This window comes from Vulpes lagopus, chromosome 13 (genome assembly GCF_018345385.1).
Source record: "Vulpes lagopus strain Blue_001 chromosome 13, ASM1834538v1, whole genome shotgun sequence".
Classification (NCBI taxonomy): Eukaryota; Metazoa; Chordata; class Mammalia; order Carnivora; family Canidae; genus Vulpes; species Vulpes lagopus.
In genome coordinates, this window is record NC_054836.1 from 9103901 (window position 1) to 9123663 (window position 19763).

The 19763-nt window shown below is 38.1% G+C and overlaps 1 protein-coding gene across 1 annotated transcript; it reads right to left on the reverse strand.

Annotated features, from left to right (window-relative positions):
- Positions 1–1081: 1081 nt before the first annotated feature.
- LOC121474979 (olfactory receptor 2T6-like) lies at positions 1082–2041 on the reverse strand. Its single transcript, XM_041728128.1, has one exon. It carries the CDS (start codon positions 2039–2041, stop codon positions 1082–1084), a length of 960 nt encoding a protein of 319 aa, XP_041584062.1.
- Positions 2042–19763: the final 17722 nt, after the last annotated feature.

Here is a 19763-nt window from a genome sequence, read left to right on the forward strand (position 1 = left end):
TTTTCAGTTCCTACTCAAAGAAAATATATCTGGATTTTCTAAATATTGATTTGAGTCTATTTAAGTATTCCCTTTGAAGGGGTTTTGAAACTTTAGTTTCTTTCAAATGTCTTTCAAATGTATGTACACCTAACCCTTCTATAAATCCCCATCAATGAAACATTTAAACAATGTTATACAAATCACTAATTCTTATGAAAACACTGAAAGTGAGCAGAGTATGCAATATTAACTGGACATTTGGGAGCATTTATATACATTAATTACAATCAGAGAAGTGGTATGAGATAAGAACTGAACTTGGAACCAGCATAGACAGCCACTATGAGTGACATGTAAATTTTTTTCTATAAGATGTTTTTCAGAAGTCCAAATCAGAAGGACCTTTAGAAGAAGCCATGGCATGTGCAGATATGAAATCTAACACAAAACCAGTTTGAAACAGGTCAGAGCTAAAGCTTGTGCAGAAACCCCCTGAGACTGCTGCTCCACAGTTAACTTTAGTACATTATAATACTAAAATCTCTTCTCAGGGGCAGAATTTAGGCCATTTTCTTGAGCTTGTGAGATATACACTAGCATGTGAACATGCTAAGTGTGTGCAGTAAACCTAGAATGCCTAAGGAATAAGGTATGTATAAGTTGCCTAGAGTATATGCAAGTTTCCAGACTCTGACCCCTCTGCATACTGAATAAAAGCTAACTGCACTATCTCTAGGCAAGACACTGCTTTAGGAAATTTCCTCAGTGTTCTCCTTACCTATTGGAAGAAAATAAAAGCTTCCACATGGGACTGATTGTAAGCCTTGGATGTACTACCAGCTTGAACTCACCGAAGAAAGGTACCTAGAGTCCAGTAACAGAATGAGTGGACACAAAGAAGGAATAAACACCAGTGGTAGTTATGCACTCTGGAATTATTCACTTGTGAATGTTATAATCAGTTTCACATTTTTCACAGAAGTGCTGATGCATCTTTCAACATAACTGGCATTGGCAGTTGCTGAATGCATTATTCTTATTACCCATGGCATAACCCCAAGTAACAGTAACCCTGAGCAGACATGGATGACTTAGACTGTCAGAATTCTCTCCTTGTCACACCAGGAGCTCCTTGACATCTTGCCAAAATTCTTTTAAAAGCTTCAGTTACATCTGTGTTCCTCAAGCTGTAGATGAGAGGATTTAACAAAGGAGTGAGAATGGTGTAAAAAGCAGAGAAGACTTTGTCTTTGATTGGTGTGTGGTAGGATTGGGGAAGCATATATGTGTATAGGGCAGCCCCATAAAACAATGTCACTACCATTAAGTGTGATGAGCAGGTAGCAAAGGCCTTCTTCTTCCCTTCATCTGACTTTATCTGGTGCACTGTGATGAGAATCTGAGCATAGGAAGCAATCACCACAGAGAAGGGGATTAGCAACATCATGACACAGCAAATGTACATGACCATTTCATAGGCAGCTTTGTCACCGCATGCCAGCCTTAGCATGGTGGGTCCTTCACAGAAGAAGTGATTGATCTTGTGGGAACGGCAGAATGGGAGACTCATGGTGATAGGGGTGAGGAGAAAGCTATCCAAAGCACCACCTAACCAAGAGCTGGCCAAGATCATCCAACAGACCTGGTGGCTCATAAGGACAGGATAGCGAAGGGGGTTGCAGATGGCCACATAGCGGTCATAAGCCATGAGTCCCAACAGGAAAAACTCAGCCCCCACAAAGCCCATGTAGAGAAAATACTGGGCTGTACAGGCAATGAAGGAGATGGTCCCCTTGCCCACAAGATAATTGATCAGCATCTTGGGCACAATGGTAGAGATGTACATCATGTCAATAAAAGAGAGATGACTGAGCAGGAAATACATGGGGGTGTGGAGGTGAGAGTCTATATGGATCAGGAAGATCATGACACCATTAGCAATCATGGCCATGAAGAAGATGGCACAGATGATGCTGAAAAGGAAGCCTGAGATTGCACTGTGAGTGAAGAGCCCTGTGAGGATGAAGTCACTGGAAGAGGTTTGATTGTCTCCATCCATGGTGTTGAGTTGAACCTGGGGACATAAGGAAATGAGTGGGGGGTTAGTGAAAGTTCCAGTAGATAATATGAACCCTTCAAAATGCCTGTAGAAGTATTTATTACATTAAAATTATTTATATAACTAATACTAAGCATTTTGTATGTGTGTGTATGTTGTGGGGTAGGTGTGCAATTTCATTCTTGGATATTTCTTCTTGTTGAAGAACAATTTGAAAGTTGAGTCTCAGATTCCATCAAAATCCTAGAGAAGAACACAGGAAACACCGTTTTTGAACTTGGCCACAGTAACTTCTTGCAAGATTCATCCATGAAGGCAAGGGAAACAAAAGCAAAAATGAATTATGGGGACTTCATCAAGATAAGAAGTTTTGCACAGCAAAGGATACAGTCAAAAAAACTAAATGACAACCTACAGAATGGGAGAAGATATTTGCAAATGACGTATCAGATAAAGGGCTAGTTTCCAAGATCTATAAAGAACTTCTTAAACTCAACACCAAAGAAACAAACAATCCAATCATGAAATGGGCGAATGAGATGAACAGAAATCTCACAGAGGAAGACATAGACATGGCCAACATGCACATGAGGAAATGCTCCGCAACACTTGCCATCAGGGAAATACAAATCAAAACCACAATGAGATACCACCTCACACCAGTGAGAATGGGGAAAATTAACAAGGCAGGAAACCACAAATTTTGGAGAGGATGCGGAGAAGGGAATCCTCTTACACTGTTGGTGGGAATGTGAACTGATGCAGCCACTCTGGAAAACTGTGTGGAGATTCCTCAAAGAGTTAAAAATAGACCTGCCCTACGACCCAGCAATTGCACTGCTGGGTATTTACCCCAAAGATTCAGATGCAACAAAACGCCGGGACACCTGCACCCCGATGTTTATAGCAGCAATGTCCACAATAGCCAAACTGTGGAAGGAGCCTCGGTGTCCATGGAAAGATGAATGGATAAACAAGATGTGGTTTATGTACACAATGGAATATTAGCCATTAAAAACGACAAATACCCACCATTTGCTTCGACGTGGATGGACCTAGAGGGTATTATGCTGAGTGAAATAAGTCAATCAGAGAAGGACAAACATTATATGGTCTCATTCATTTGGGGAGTATAAAATATAGTGAAGGGGAATAAAGGGGAAAGGAGAAAAATGAGTGGGAAATATCAGAAAAGGAGACAGAACATGAAAAGACTCCTAACTCTGGAAAATGAACTAGGGGTGGTGGAAGGGGAAGTGGGCGGGGGGTGGGGGTGACTGGGTGATGGGCACTGAGGTGGGCACTTGACGGGATGAACACTGGGGAACATGTTGGGAAATTGAACACCAATAAAAAAAATAAATTTATAAAAAAAAAGAAAGTTGAGTCTCCAGGGAATGAAGATGAATGAACATTTGGAAATTAATGATTGCTTTAAGGGAGTTTAGTTATTATTGCAGAACATGTGAGCCCCAGAGAGGCTTCTTCACTTGGAGTTGGCTTCCGTTATTTGAAACATGAATATAGGGCCACCTGAGTGGCTCAGTGGTTGAGCATCTGCCTTCGGCTCAGGTCATGATCCTGGGGTACTGGGATAGAGTTTTGCATTGGGCTCCAGCAGAGAGCCTGCTTCTCCCTCTGCCTGTGTCTCTGTTTCTCTGTGTGTGTGTGTCTCTCATGAATAAATAAATAAAATCCTTTAAAAAAGAAAGAAACATTAATATGGCTGCAAAACAACAGAATTAGTTCAAATAACCCATTTAGTAAGATGTTTTGTTGAGTTGGAGATTTTTGTCACAACCATAAAAGTAATGAGCCTCACCCAGAAACTATTTGGGAGCACCTGAGTGGCTCAGTTGGTTAAGCGTGTGCCTTCAACTCAAGTCATCTGGGTCAGGCTCCCTACTCAGGGGCAAGTCTCCATCTCTCTCAACACCTCACCCTGCTCATGCTGTCTCTCTCTCTCTTAAATAAAATAAAAAATTTTTAAAATAGAAATAACCATTAAGTTATTAGCACAGCTGAAAAATTATGAGCTGTCCTAAACTGGATCAGAGCATTGTCCACCTGATCAATAATTGACCTTATTTGTTTCTTTATTTATTTGTTGATTTTTAATCAACACACTAACTTTTAAATATGAAGAGTTCCATGTATTATACATGCTAGGAGTATTACTTAAACAAAACAGGAGATGTCTCATGTGACTTAAGACTCTAGCTGTGACTTAAAGAGAATAAGCAAATAAAGCACAATATTGGTTTTGGATAATGCTAGCAAATACTATGAGGAAAACTTTAACATGGATAATTAAGGATAGTAAAGGAGAAGCTATGTCAAAATTTTGGGGGAAAGTGTTCCTGCAGAATGAATATCTAATTTAAAATCCCTAAGGTAGAGATGTCTGGGGGCGCTCAGTGGTTGAGCATCTGCCTTTGGCTCAGGGTGTGATCCTAGGGTACTGGAATCAAGTCTCACATAGGGTTCCCAACAGAGAGCCTGCTTGTCCCTCTGCCTGTGTCTCTGCCTCTCTTTGGGTATCTCTCATGAATTAAATAAATCTTAAAAATTATTTATTTATTTATTTATTTATTTATTTATTTATTTATTTTTAAAGATTTTATTTATTTATTCATGAGACACACACAGAGAGAGAGAGACAGAGAGAGAGAGAGAGAGAGAGAGAGAGAGAGAGGAGCAGAGACACAGGCAGAGGGAGAAACAGGTTCCATACAGGGAGTCCGACATGGGACTGGATCCTGGGACTCCAAGATCACACCCCAGGCTGACTGCAGCACTAAACCGCTAAGCCACCGGGGCTGCCCAAAAATTATTTAAAATAAAAAAATAAAAGTAAAATCTCTTAGGCAGCTTATGTTTAGGACAGTTCAGGCATAGCCCTGTGACTGAGGGGGCAGTGAGTTGTCAGAGGTTAGATTTTAAGGCATGTAGGCTAAGAAAAAGGGATTCAAAATTATTTTCTAAATATTATAAGCAGAATTGAGGTATGGTTGACAGATTTTAATATTTTTGAGTATTTAAACAAGTATTCAATATGATTTCTTTATTAATTTCTTCTTCATATATTTGAACTAATGATTTTTTCTACTTTATTTTCCATTTTAGTGGACTTTGAGAGATTTACAAGAAGGGAACTTCCACCCAGGTAGAAAGGGGGCAGTCTAGGTTGTGCCTCCCATCCAATAGTCCCATTTGTTTTAGTATTTGTCTCCCCTCTCTTTTGCTTTACTCTCAAGGGCATCCTGGTGTGATCAGTCATAAGCCTTAGTCATGGTACCTGAACAAAGTACCTGAAAGAATGTCGGTTAAAGGGCAATAGGGTATCCTGAAAGTTCTCAGAGAGTATACAGACATCCACTCTATTGGCAGTATATTTGTATGTTTTATATACAATGGAAATAAGAGAATCCTCCCCTAAAATTCTTCACTAGTTTTGCCATTCTTCAAAGGCCAAATATATTTTTAATTATTGGAAAATAATATTTCCCATTGCATGCACTGTGCTATTGTACCAAGAGGCAGGTGATGCAGCCATATGTGCACAGAACTGGCAGTCGGTGCCCTGGTCCATGAGCAGCAGTTTGGAATAAAGGGTCTTTATGGTGTCAGTTCCACTATCTTTATTTAAGGTTATCACCAGAACCCTATGTGCTGCTGTAATGATTAAATATCATATTATTTATGCAGAAGACTACAGTTAAATATATTTAATTGCTAATCTAGTATAAGCTACTATCGTGGTGAGATAATTCTGGTGTTATACTGGATGTTATATCTATATCTATATAGATATGTATATATATATCTGGTGGTGTTATACTCACAATTTGTTGCTGTGGCCAACATTTCATTTCTTAGCTGTTTATGTGTATCTTACAAGCACAACCCATGAAACATATGGTGTGAAGCATATATTACTCACTCTTTCCATGCATTGTCTTCCAAATTACGTAAAATGATGGACTTTCAGAATATTCTTTTAGGTTACACTAATGACTGTCATTTGTGGGAATTCTCAGCAAGAGTTTGGGACTTGTGAAAGACTAGTTTCTGGAAAAACTCATTTCAGAAAGATTATAATTTCTGAAATTTACTTTCAAGACTATTCACTGAGAAATAAGACATTAGGTAATAGTAAGCATTTGTGAACACCAGAACATTAAAAACAAATCATTTGAAGGTGTCTACAAACTCCCCACATAGCCTGGCTCAAATATCTTTTTAAAAATTTATTTCTATTGAAGTTTTTTTCATTTTTATTTCAATTCCAATTTTGAAGATGCAAAAATAATTCAACTTCTCAACAATACTGAAAAGTAAAATTCTTGGGTAATAGAAAAAGATAGACACTGATTATTACCTGGTGGGAAAGATCTGTCTGGTTTTGCCCAACAAATGACAGGAGGCCTGCAAGTAACGACCCACTCAGCAGGGCGACTGGCTGCCTCTCTCTGAGTTGTTATCTACTCTGAGATAGATTCTGCTTCTTCATCCTCATCCCCACAACCCAGAAATAATTTCCTCATGCAATTATGCAGAAGAGAGGTAGAGTTTCGCAAAAGTACAAACAAAGGAGGTACCTGGAGGGACAGTCTCAACACAGTGAATTGGAGATCTGATTTAGGAAAGTGGAAAACATGCACACTCAATGGAAAATACAAGTAAACTAACTGGAAATCTAATATTTTCTCTTTTTTTTCCTAATCTTTCAACAAAAATTAAATTTTGCTTGCCAATTTCGGAAAGGCTGAATGGATTGTATGCTGAGGAGGGGGAAGGAGACGGTTGCTTATTAGCTCCTGTCTTTTCACAGTGAGGATACATTTGCTAAGTTCTGGTGATGAGCTGGAAGAAGAAGGATCTCACAGTGAAGCCATGGAGACCAAGGAAAGCTAGGGACTTTTCAGAAAGGAGAAACACACAGATCAGTACACTGCTCCCTGAAAGGGAAAGATGAAGTGACCCAGGACAACTAAAACTATGGTGCCAGGGTGAGAAATTATAGGAGAGGCAGGAAAGAGCTGATGATATAAAATTGTATCACAACTGTGGAGAATAAAATTTGAGCAAAGTCCTGGAAACAACAAGGACAAAATTAAATGATAAGAAACAGAGTAATAGATATGGGATAATAGTGACACAAAATTAAAGTATAAATAATCAATGGCTTTGAAAAGAGTGCTTTCACAAGTGTAAAAGAATTATTAACAAGTTGAAAAGAAAAAAAAACTGTTGGGAAAGGAACGAAAGGACTGTATGTATGGATGTGCTCTGTAATAAAATGATACACACACTATTGTATGTCCTGGGAAATTATCTGAGGTGAAAGCAATATGAAAAGGGAAGGAGAAGGGGAAGGAAGAGGGAAAAAAGGAAAGGAGGGAGAAATAGGAGAAAAAAGCAGAAAGTGAAGTAAAAAAAATATCTAGAAGCATATAGACAGAATAAAAGAAAGGATAAAAGATGGTTACCTGTATCAAGATAAAAATCAGACTGGCCACCAATGTCTTTTTGATAATGATAAAAGCCAAATAAAAGGGAAGAAATGTTCAAAACAGAAGACACGTGATGTTGGAGTTAAAAGTGAGTGTTCCAGACCCAGAGTTTTCCTGGGTTTGGTTCTTTCTTCAGTACCCAGATGTGTGACCATAAGCAGTTTACTTAATTTCTTTTTCCTTTAGTTTTCCCATATGCTCTATGACTTCAGAAAGGACACAAGTCTCCAGGACTATGCCAGCCAATACACGTAAATTTCTTAGACCATGGGTAGAATGTGCTAAGTGCTTAATAAAGGTTATTGTCAATATTATTAGATATATATGAGTTGTTAGTAATATGTGACTAAGCCAGGAAGACATTCTGAGCTATGTTATGGGAATAAATGCTAAGGTAGATCCTGATATTTGTGTAGATGAAACAAAATTGAGAAGTAGGAATAAAGCAGAAACTGTAATGTTACTAATAGTGATCACTGAACTCAGTTTAAGCATATTTGTTGAGGAAGAGTGTAAATATGATTGCAAAATTACATATAATTAAAAATAATTCTTAGCAACAATTATTATATATATACACACACACAAGGTCTGAAAATTGCAAATTATCTACATAAAAACAGATTTCATTTACATTGAATGAAAAATTAGAAAATACCATAAAGTAGCCTGCATTAATTCATTTGTTCATTCATTCAATTATGTATTGTGATTCATTGGTTTAGGAGCTGAAGAATACATTAATAGTGTTCTCTATCTCGGAACAAATATTCTAGTGGATGGAACCAGTGATAAATGAATATATAATTACCAAAAGTCTAACATTTTTCTTTCAATTAATGAGTCAGGAAAGATACTTTTTTTTTTTTTTTTTTTTTTTTTTTTTTTTTTTTTTTTAGACTCAGAAAACTATAGGATCACCTGGGTGGCTCAGGTCGTGATCCTGGGGTCTTGGGATCAAGTCCCACAACGGGCTCCCTGAAGAGAGCCTGTTTCTCCCCCTGCTTATGTCTCTGTCTCTTTCTGTGTGTCTCTCATGAATAAATAAAATCTTAGAAAATGTAAACTATGAGAAAAAGTTTAATCAGTATTTGTATTAGAATGAGACAGAAGAATGTGTGTGTGCATGTGTGTGCATTCTAAAATGCTGAAAAACATGAAAGAAACATATATAAGATAACAGTACAGGAGGTAAAGAAAAAAAGCATATAGTGAGATTAGATAGAAAACAATTATGCTAGTTTGCAGCGATATAATAGATAAAACTCTTCCTTTTAATGTATAGATTCACCTTAAGAAAGCAAATCAGAAAATATACAAAAATGGAAAGATTGGCTTAAAAGATGTAAAACAGTGAGTGACTTAAGTATATATGGAATACAATTTAAACCAAGAAACAGACTCTTAACTATAGAGAACAGACTGATGGTTACCAGAGGGGAGGTGGTGGGTAGGTTAAATACCTGATGGGGAGTAAGGAAAACATTGTGATGAGTACTGGGTGTTGTACAGAAGTGTTGAGTCATCAAATTGTACACCTGAAACTAATATTACACTGTATACTAACTAACTGGTATTTAAACAAAAACTTAAAAAATAAAGTTATTCTATTATACAGGAAAAACCTGATAAATAAAATTACAGGTACATTATTCATGAAAATATTAGAGAACCTGAAAAAAGTCACTGCCCTATAATTATAAACAGCGCTCAATTATAAATGTAAATTAAAATTTGCCAATTTAATGTTAGCATTAAACACAGCAATGCATTAAGAATAACACATCTTCAAATCTGTTCCTATAAACCCACTCCCTCTCCATCTTCACATTCTTTAAACCTCTGCGTTGTTTGTGAGCTAAAGATCAAAATCCTGATGTGGTTTGCAGGGCCCTTAGTAGCCTGAATATGCAGGACTCTGTTGTCTGCATATTCTGTGCTCCTTCAATTTATAGCATTTGTCTCCTAGCAAATAACCAAATTCAGAAGTTCCCCTGCTTGCAGCACAATTCTTTCTTCTAGTTTCTATAGCCCCGGGTCTCAGATCACATAATTTCCCACATGGACCCTCTCTCGTGTCAGTAATAGCATCAAATGCCCTCATTAGATGTTAACATATGTTCATAATATCAACAAGAATATCAACAAAATATTGGTACAAAAGATCAACAAAGTGATGAAATAACTCATTTACTAAACCTGGAAAAAATTGTGAAACTAGTAACATGCATTCGTAATTGAAATCCCAATAGCATTTTTTTGAAGAAGTTGGTGAAATAATTATACATTTTATCTAAAAGAATGAGCATGTGTTAAATGTCCAGAGGGAAAAATGTTAAAAATTAACAGTACATTCACCTCTGTGAGACCTATGCAAAATACAGAAGCTGAACAACTGGACAGGAATGAGTGATTAGAAATAAGCATCCTTCACCATCATCCCCCCTAAAGATACACAAAAATCGTAGCATACAATTGGTGCTGCATATAAGATAAGGATTCAAATAAATAGAAAGGTTAATTTCACAATATGTACATGGAGGTGAAGAAAAATGGAATATGTTATCCCAAAATGTTTCTTTGATGTAAAAGTTATTTTGAGCTAAAAGAAAGAAAGAACAGGCAAACTCAGAAAATCCTTTCCTTTTTTCTACCTCAAAACAAAATATAACAGACACAGACTCTCAGCAGCCCAGATAAATTTGCAAAGGAACTTACTCTAGTAGTTCCCTCCTTTATATTTACATTCCCAGTGCTCTTTTGCCTAAAAGTGTTTTCTTTCATCCTGCCACTCCTTTACCAGTTCGTTGTTCTTTGTTGAAGATGTTATCCCAGCCTCAGTTGTAAGCCATCACCTGGAGTTATTTTTCTGTCGAGGTTTCTCCCAGGTGTTGTACACTGCATGCACTAATAAGCTATTTTTCTTTTATTAACTTATCATTCTGTTAAAAAGTTCCAGCCAAACATAACATGGATAGAGATAAAGTTTTGTCTCCTCTACAGAAATAAAAAAATTACAATTTAGAGTTAACAGATAAGATTTTTATTTTATTTATTTATGTATTTATTTGAGAGAGAGAGAGAGAGAATGAGCTGGGGGAGGGGCGGGGGAGAGAGGATCTCAAGCAGACTCCACACTGAGTCCAAAGTGCAATGCTGGGTTTGATCTCAGACTGTGACCTGAGCCAAAATCAAGAGCTATACACTTAACCAACTGAGCCACCCAGGTGCACCTAAGACTTTTCTTTTAAACTCAATCTTTAGACCAGGTTGCTCAAAACCTTGAATAAAAAAATATATGTACATTTATGAAAGAACACTTTTATATAGTGTTCAAATCTGTTTGACAAAGAGATGTTACTTTTTTTATTTTTATATTTTATTTATTTATTTATTTTTTAATTAATTTTTATTGGTGTTCAATGTTACATTTAATAAGAAAAAGATATGTTTAGAGACACCTGAGTGGTTCAGTGGTTGAGCATCATGCTCAGGGCATGATCCCAGAGTCTCGAGATCAAGTCCGGCATCAGGCTCCCTGCATGGAGTCTGCTTCTCCCTCTGCCTGTGTCTCTGCCTCTGTGTTTATGTCTTTCATGAATAAATTAATAAAATCTTAAAAAAAGAAAAAGATATGTTTAAAGGATGGCAGTAACATTTAGGATCTTCTCTTTTGTCAACATTTTACTTTCTAAGTAATAGGTACACCCAGTGTGGGGTTCCAACTCAGAGCCCTGATATCAAAACTCACATGCCCTACCAACTGAGCCAGCCAGGCACCCCATGCTTTTAGAATTTTCAATATGAAGTAATAGATTCATGCACTCTCATGCACTGCTAGTGTGAGTGCAAATTAAAATAATTTTTATAGATGTTTTGGCAATATTTATTTTATTTTATTTTTTTAAAGATTTTATTTATTTATTCATAGAGACACAGAGAGAATGAGAGGCAGAGACACAGGCAGAGGGAGAAGCAGGCTCCATGCAGGGAGCCCAACGTGGGACTCCATCCTGGGTCTCCAGGATCACGCCCTGGGCTGCACGTGGTGCTAAACCGCTGCGCCACCGGGGCTGCCTGGCAATATTTATTTTATATCAAAAACCTATACTTTGGTTACTTTTATAAATTTATTCTTAGGAAAAAATAGTATGAAGATGTGAGTGTATGCAAAAATGCTAGTGAATCATTGCTTTTGATAGTGAAAACAAACTGGAAACTAACTAACTCATCAACATTACCAGATTGACAAAATTAAACTTTATTTAGCTTACCTTACACCTATTGGTAATAGTGATGTATCTTAGGGTTTTTTTTGTCATATAAATATGTACAGAATATATTTTTGACTAAAAGCATATTACTTACAATATGTTATAGGAAAGAATAAACCCCAGGGCAGAAACCTGGCTTAAGAATCAACCCCGATGTTTCTAGCAGCCATGTCCACAATAGCCAAACTGTGGAAGGAGCCTCGGTGTCCATCGAAAGATGATAGGATAAAGAAGATGTGGTCTATGTATACAATGGAATATTACTCAGCCATTAGAAATGACAAATACCCACCATTTGCTTCGACGTGGATGGAACTGGAGGGTATTATGCTGAGTGAAATAAGTCAATCGGAGAAGGACAAACATTATATGGTCTCATTCATTTGGGGAATATAAAAAATAGTGAAAAGGAATAAAGGGGAAAGGAGAAACAATGAGTGGGAAATATCAGAAAGGGAGACAGAACATGAGAGACTCCTAACTCTGGGAAAAGAACTAGGGGTGGTGGAAAGGGAGGAGGGCGGGGCGTGGGGGTGACTGGGTGACGGGCACTGAGGGGGGCACTTGATGGGATGAGCACTGGGTGTTATTCTGTATGTTGGCAAATTGAACACCAATAAAAAATAAATTTATAGAAAAGAGAAATCAACCTGGAGATTCTGCAGAACTAAACTGCATTTGGAGAATCAAAAAGACACTTTACTGGAGCATCTCAGAATCTGGTTTGTTTTACTTACTATATATTATAAACTATGTAATAATTAATCCTTTCCCAAATAAACCGGACTAGACATTGATGATTTTCCGAGTTCCATATAGCATCTTCAATCTCTCTATGATGCTCTCAAACTTCTTTCCTTTTTAAAGATTTTATTTATTTATTCATAGAGACAGAGAGAGAGAGGCAGAGGGAGAAGCAGGCTCCATGCAGAGAGCCCGACGTGGGACTCGATCCTGGGTCTCCAGTATCACGCCCCGGGCCACAGGCAGCGCTAAACCACTGCGCCACCGGGGCTGCCCTTCTCTCAAACTTCTGACCATGGAAAACATCACCCCGTTACCCTCACGTAGTTTTTCAAGTTGTTTCCACAACTGGTAGCAGTCGGCCTGGGTATTTGCCGTCTCCACCTTCCCAGCTACAATGTGACCTATTCGAGGGTAGAGCCAGCCTCCAAATAGCCTTTGTATTTACAACCATTAGAACAACCTTGCATATAATAGGTTATATATCAATATATTAGTCTTAGAATTTAATAACTCCTATATTTAATATTTTCCCATTTCAAATGTATACATGAGAGGACAAACGGTATAAATATTTGCTTTTGCTCTCCCCCACGAAGTCACACTGTACCAAAAGGATAACGTGAAAGATCTCAGGAGGAAGAACAAAACTGGGTTTCTGGGGGAAAAAGAGAGACAATGACATCAGTCAGAGAGGTGATGATGTCAGTCATTTCTTTCCTTCTAACCACATAAGGCGCATGATCCTTGCATTTCAAACATAGCCTAATAGAATCTGGCCAATTAACAGCCAAAAGCATTGATAAAGGGCACTCCCGTTTTTGAACATTACTTCTTGATAGGTCCAAAGTGGGCCACAAAATGCAACAAATAAAATCAGTTCATGAAATAGTGATTGGCATTATCACAATGCTACCGGAATGAATGATTTACCATTTGGTTATCTGTAATCTAAGCACTTGTGCAAGAGAGTGATTTTGTTTTAAACAAGTGAGTGGATATTATGTAGTTGAAACAACAGAAAATTTGCAGACTTCTCTCAATGATTCATATTATACTATGCCTACATACCTATAGTATACTATAGCTATATACTACACCTATTTTTATTATTATACCCAACTGCTAACCCCATTTTTGTATAAGTATTCCATTTTTACCTTAAAAATCTATCTTTATGTATACTAAGTGAATAATATGACAGTGTTCAGAAATAGCTCAATAATAACATTTGACAACTAGGTGTTAGTGTACAGTTTGGGCATTATTAATTCAGTCAAAACCACTTGACTCTAGACTCCTGGGTTGTTTTGTTGATTTCAATTGCACTCTTTTAAAAAGATTTTATTTATTTATTCATGAGAGACACACACAGAGAGGCAGAGACATAGGCAGAGGGAGAAACAGGCTCCATGCAGGGAGCCTGATGTAGGACTCAATTCTGGGACTCTGGGATCACACCCTGAGCCAAAGGCAGATGCTCAACTGCTGAGCCACCCAGGCATCCATGCATTCCACTCTTGTCAAGGTAAAGCATCCTAACTCCTTACACCTCCATCAAAATTTCTACTTTCTAAACTTATTCAGCTTAATTATTTTGTTGTCTTACTTAAGTCCCTGTGCTTCAAAATTATATCAAGTTTGTGGAAAATGAACATGCACAAAATATCTGAATTATCTCAAATCAGTGAACTTTCATACCCATTCTCACACTCCCAGCCAACCCTAGCCCCCATGCACATTATTTAAGAGAGACAAATGGTTTTCTTACCCTGAGAACAGAGGGAAGAATTTGATGACAGTAGATCACTTGTAAGTATAATATACTTAAAGAAAGGTATTAGCTAAAGGAAAAACTAGTTATGGACAACTTCACAAGAGAAGACCTTAGAAACTTAGCAGATAAAATGGAAATTCTTTGGTTTCCTTGTCTTCTATCTTCATAGAGGCCTCCTTCCTTCCTTGAAGAGATGACAGGAGATAGAAGTTTAAAGACACAACGCCTCAAAATGGAGATTGTTAGAAGTATTTAAAGATGACACCCTAACTGGAGTCATGAATTTCACACTTCAGTGCTGCAAGAACTTTGGGGCACATAGCACCAGGGGACCAGAAAGAGAGTTTAAATAACTTAGAAAATGTCATCATAACCATTCTGAGATATCTCACAGAGTCATCTTCAACTCAGAATCCAAAAGGGGTATCAATTAAACTGGTCTGGTAGGCACTGAACACTTCACTCAAATTTGGAAAAAAATGTTTCAACTCTAGTGATTGGGCTGAATTCTCTACAGGTTTTTCATTTATTTTTTTTAATTAATAGCTTGAGAACAACTGTTTTCTGGATGTTTCATCACCAGACACTTATGCCTTTCATTCCCCTAGAGAACAAATTAGTAATATTGGGAAAATTTCCAAAGGAAAGAAAGAGTTTTTCAAGAGGTAGTTTAATTTCTCATTTCAGGAATAATTGTAAATTCTAATCCTGTTACTTTTATCTTTCATTAATCTACTTCTCAAATTAAGTAAATGCCACCAAAGCAACTTGCACAATCACCAATTTAATAAAAGCAGTGGGCAATTTGATATGAAAATATGCTTTTGTTCAGTCTATTCTGACAATAGATCATAAAACCCAGTTTATAAAAGTGATTAATGTGAAACCTTCTTAACATATTGTTAGAAAAAAAGTTGATGAAAATAATTTATTCCAGACTAGCAGTTCTTAATACATGAATAGGCCATCCTTGTTTGGATAAATAAACCATCAGTTTCTTCTTAAAGCAACAGTTCATTTTAAAATCTCAAAAAATATGGAAAATACTTCATCACTTAGTACAAAAAAGCAAAAGTGTGCCTGAAAATTTTGATATGTTCAGTTTATATCTGTGAGCATCAGACTCTGAGGTCTCTATCATTACTTAAAATTTTTGATGTGTATTTCCCTGATGGCAAGCGATGCAGAGCATTTCCTCATGTGCTTGTTGGCCATGTCTAGGTCTTCCTCTGTGAGAATTCTGTTCATGTCTTTTGCCCATTTCAGGATTGGACTGTTTATTTCTTTCTTGTTGAGTTTAATAAGTTCTTTATAAAACTTGGAAACTAGCCCTTTATCTGTGGCAAATACCCACCATTTGCTTCGACGTGGATGGAACTAGAGGGTAGTATGCAGAGTGAAATAAGTCAATCGGAGAAGGACAAACATTATATGGTCTGATTAATTTAGGGTATATAAAAAATAGTGAAACGGAATAAAGGGAAAAGGAGAAAAATGAGTGGGAAATATCAGAAAGGGAGACAGAACATAAGAGAATCCTAACTCTGGGAAACGAACTAGGGGTGGTGGAAGGGGAAGTGGGTGGGGCGTGGGGGTGACTGGGTGACAGGCACTGAGGGGTCACATGATGGGATGAGCACTGGGTGTTATTCTATATGTTGGCAAATTGAACACCAATAAAAAATAAATTTATTATTAAAAAATAAATAGGGATCCCTGGGTGGCGCAGCGGTTTAGCGCCTGCCTTTGGCCCAGGGCACGATCCTGGAGACCCGGGATCGAATCCCACATCGGGCTCCCGGTGCATGGAGCCTGCTTCTCCCTCTGCCTGTGTCTCTGCCTCTCTCTCTCTCTGTGACTATCATAAATAAAATAAATAAATAAATAAATAAATAAATAAAACTTCAAAGGTAAAAAAAAGAAAGAATTAATAAATGATAAATCATTCGCCAGCCTTATTAAAAAGTAGAGGGAAAGCACTCAATTTATTGAAAACATGAATGAGAAAGGAGAGATCACCAGCAACATCAAAAATTACAAACAGCTTAAAAACTTATTATGAGCATTTATATGCCAATAAATTAGGCAATCTAGAAGAAATGGGCACATTTCTGGAAAACCACAAACTACCAAAACTGGAACGGGAAGAAATAGAAAAGCTGAACAAGCTGCTTACCAGGGAGGAAATTGAAGCAGTCCTCAAAACATCGGAAGGCACAAAAAACCAGGGCAAGACGGCTTCCCAGGAGATTTCTATCAAATGTTTCAAGGAGAAACCATACTGATTCTCCTAAAGCTGCTCTGAAAGATAAAAGGAGATGGAGCACTTCCAAACTCGTTCTATGAGGTCAACATCACTTTAATTCCAAAACCAGACAGAGACCCACCAAAAAGGAGAATTACAGACCAATATCTCTGATGAACACGGATGCAAAAATTCTCAACAAGATACTAGCCAGGAGGATCCAACGATACATTAAGAAGATTATTCACCATGACCAAGTGGGATTTATCCCCGGGATGCAAGGCTGGTTCAACACTCATAAAACAAACAACGCAATTGATCCTATCAGCAAGAGAAAAAATGAGAACCATCGGACCATCTCAATAGATGCAGAAAAAGCATTTGACAAAATACAGCATCCATTCCTGATCAAAACTCTTGAGAGTGTAGGGATAGAGGGAACATTCCTCAGCAACTTAAAAGCCATCTACGAAAAGCCCACAGCAAATATTCTTAATGGGGAAACACTGAGACCCTTTCCCCTAAGATCAGGAAAAAGACATGGATGACCAGTCTCACCACTGTTATGCAACCGAGTACTAGAAGTCCTAGCCTGAGCAATCAGGCAACAAAAAGAAATGAAGGGCATTCAAGTTGACAAAAAAACAAGTCAAACTCTCCCTCTTGGTAGATGACATCATGCTGTACCTAGAAAACCCAGGAGACTCCACCCCAAGATTGCAAAAACTCATACAGCCATTTGGCAGTGTGGCAGGATACAAAATCAATTCCCAGAAGTTGATGGCATTTCTATACACTAACAGTGAGACTGAAGAAAGAGAAATTAAAGAGTCAATCCCATTTACAGTTGCACCCAGAAGCATGAGATAGATAGGAATAAACCTAACCAAAGAGGTAAAGGATCTATGGCCTAACAACTACAGAACACTTCTGAAAGTAATTGAGGAAGACACAAAGAGATGGAAAAATATCCCATGCCCATGGATTGGAAGAATTAATATTGTGAAAATGTCAATGTTACCCAGGGCAATTTACACATTTAATGCAATCCCTACCAAAATACAATGGACTTTCTTCGGAGAGTTGGCACAAATCACTTATGATTTGTGTGGAATCACAAAACATCCCGAATATCAAGGGAATATTAAAAATGAAAAACAGAGCCGGGGGCATCACAATACCAGATGTCACCTTTTACTACAAAGCGCTCATCATCAAGACAGTGTGGTACCAGCACAAAAGTAGACACATAGATCAATGGAGCAAAATAGAGAATCCAGAAATGGACCCTCAACTCTATGGTCAACTAATATTTGACAAAGCAGTAAAGACTATCCACTGGAAAAAAGAGAGTGTCTTCAAAAGTGGTGATGGGAAAATTGCACATCCACATGCAGAAGAAGGAAACTAGGCCATTGTCTTACACCATGCCCCAAGATAAACTCAAAATGGGTGAAAGATCTAAATGTGAGACTAGAATCCATCACAATCCTAGAGAAGAACACAGGCAACACCCTTTTTGACCTTGGCCACAGCAGCTTCTTGCAAGATACATCTGGAAAGGCAAGGGTAACAAAAGAAAAAAGGAACCAATTCCCAATAGTTCAAGATAAAAAGCTCCTGCACATCAAAAGAAACTGTCAACAAAACTACAATACAAACCACAGAATGGGAGAAGATATTTGCAAATGACCTATCAGATAAAGGGCTGGTATCCAAGATCTATAAAGAACTTATTAGACTCTAGAGCAAAGAAACAAACAGTCCAATCATGAAATGGTCAAAAGTCATGAACAGAAATCTCACAGAGGGAGACAAGCACATGAGGAAATAATCCTCATCACTGGGCATCAGGAAATACAAATCAAAACCACAATGAGATACCACCTCACACCAGTGAGAATGGGGAAAATTAACAAGGCAGGAAACCACAAATGTTGGAGAGGATGCGGAGAAATGGGAACCCTCTTGCACTGTTGGTGGGAATGTGAACTGGTGCAGCCTCTCTGGAAAACTGTGTGGAGGTTCCTCAAAGAGTTAAAAATAGACCTGCCCTACGACCCAGCAATTGCGCTGCTGGGGATTTATCCCAAAGATACAGATGCAGTGAAACGCCGGGACACCTGCACCCGATGTTTCTAGCAGCAATGTCCACAGTAGCCAAACTGTGGAAGGAGCCTCGGTGTCCATCGAAAGATGAATGGATAAAGATGATGTGGTTTATGTATACAATGGAATATTACTCAGCCATTAGAAATGACAAATACCTACCTTTGGTTTCGTTTTTTTTTTTTTTTAAGATTTTATTTTATTTACTCATGAGAGATACAGAGCAAGAGAGAGAGGCAGAGACACAGGCAGAAGGAGAAGCAGTTTCCATGCAGGGAGCCCCAAATGGAACTTGATCCCAGGGTCCAAGGTCATGCCTTGAGCTGCACGTGGCGCTAAACTGCTGCGCCAACGGGGCTGCCCCCACCTTTGGTTTTGACGTGGATGGAACTGGAGGGTGTTATGCTGAGTGAAATGAGTCAATCGGAGAAGGACAAACATTATATGGTCTCCTTCATTTGAGGAATATGAAACATAATGAAAGGGCATAAAGGGGAACGTAGAAATTATGAGTGGGAAATACCAGAAAGGGAGTCAGAACATGAGAGACTCCTAACTCTGGGAAACGAACTAGGGGTAGTAGAAAGGGAGGTGGGCGAGGCAGGGGGGTGGAACAGGGAGACGGGCACTTAGGGGACACATGATGGGATGAGCAGTGGATGTTATTCTATATGTTGGCAAATTGAACACCAATAAAAATAAATTTAAAAAAATTTAAAAAGAAGATTCAGCTGTAATGCCAGCTAGGTGGCAATTCCTTGCAGGCTATGAGAAGGTTCTCCAGAGGACATATATGTTCCAAATCTGCTTTTAATATATTATGCTGTTTCTCCCATAGCGCACATTCACAGCTGCAGAAGTCAAGGCCTGGAACTGGGAGTGGTACTACTCACTACAACGCTTCATGATCTACTTGCAAAATGTTGACTTTCTGTTCCCACGATTTTATGTTCTGCTGGCCTAGAGGTCTCAGTTACAAAGAGAGACACAAAAACAATCCTACTGATCTGGAAATTGAAACTGCTGCCTGGCCACTTTGAGCTCTTCATGCCTCTGA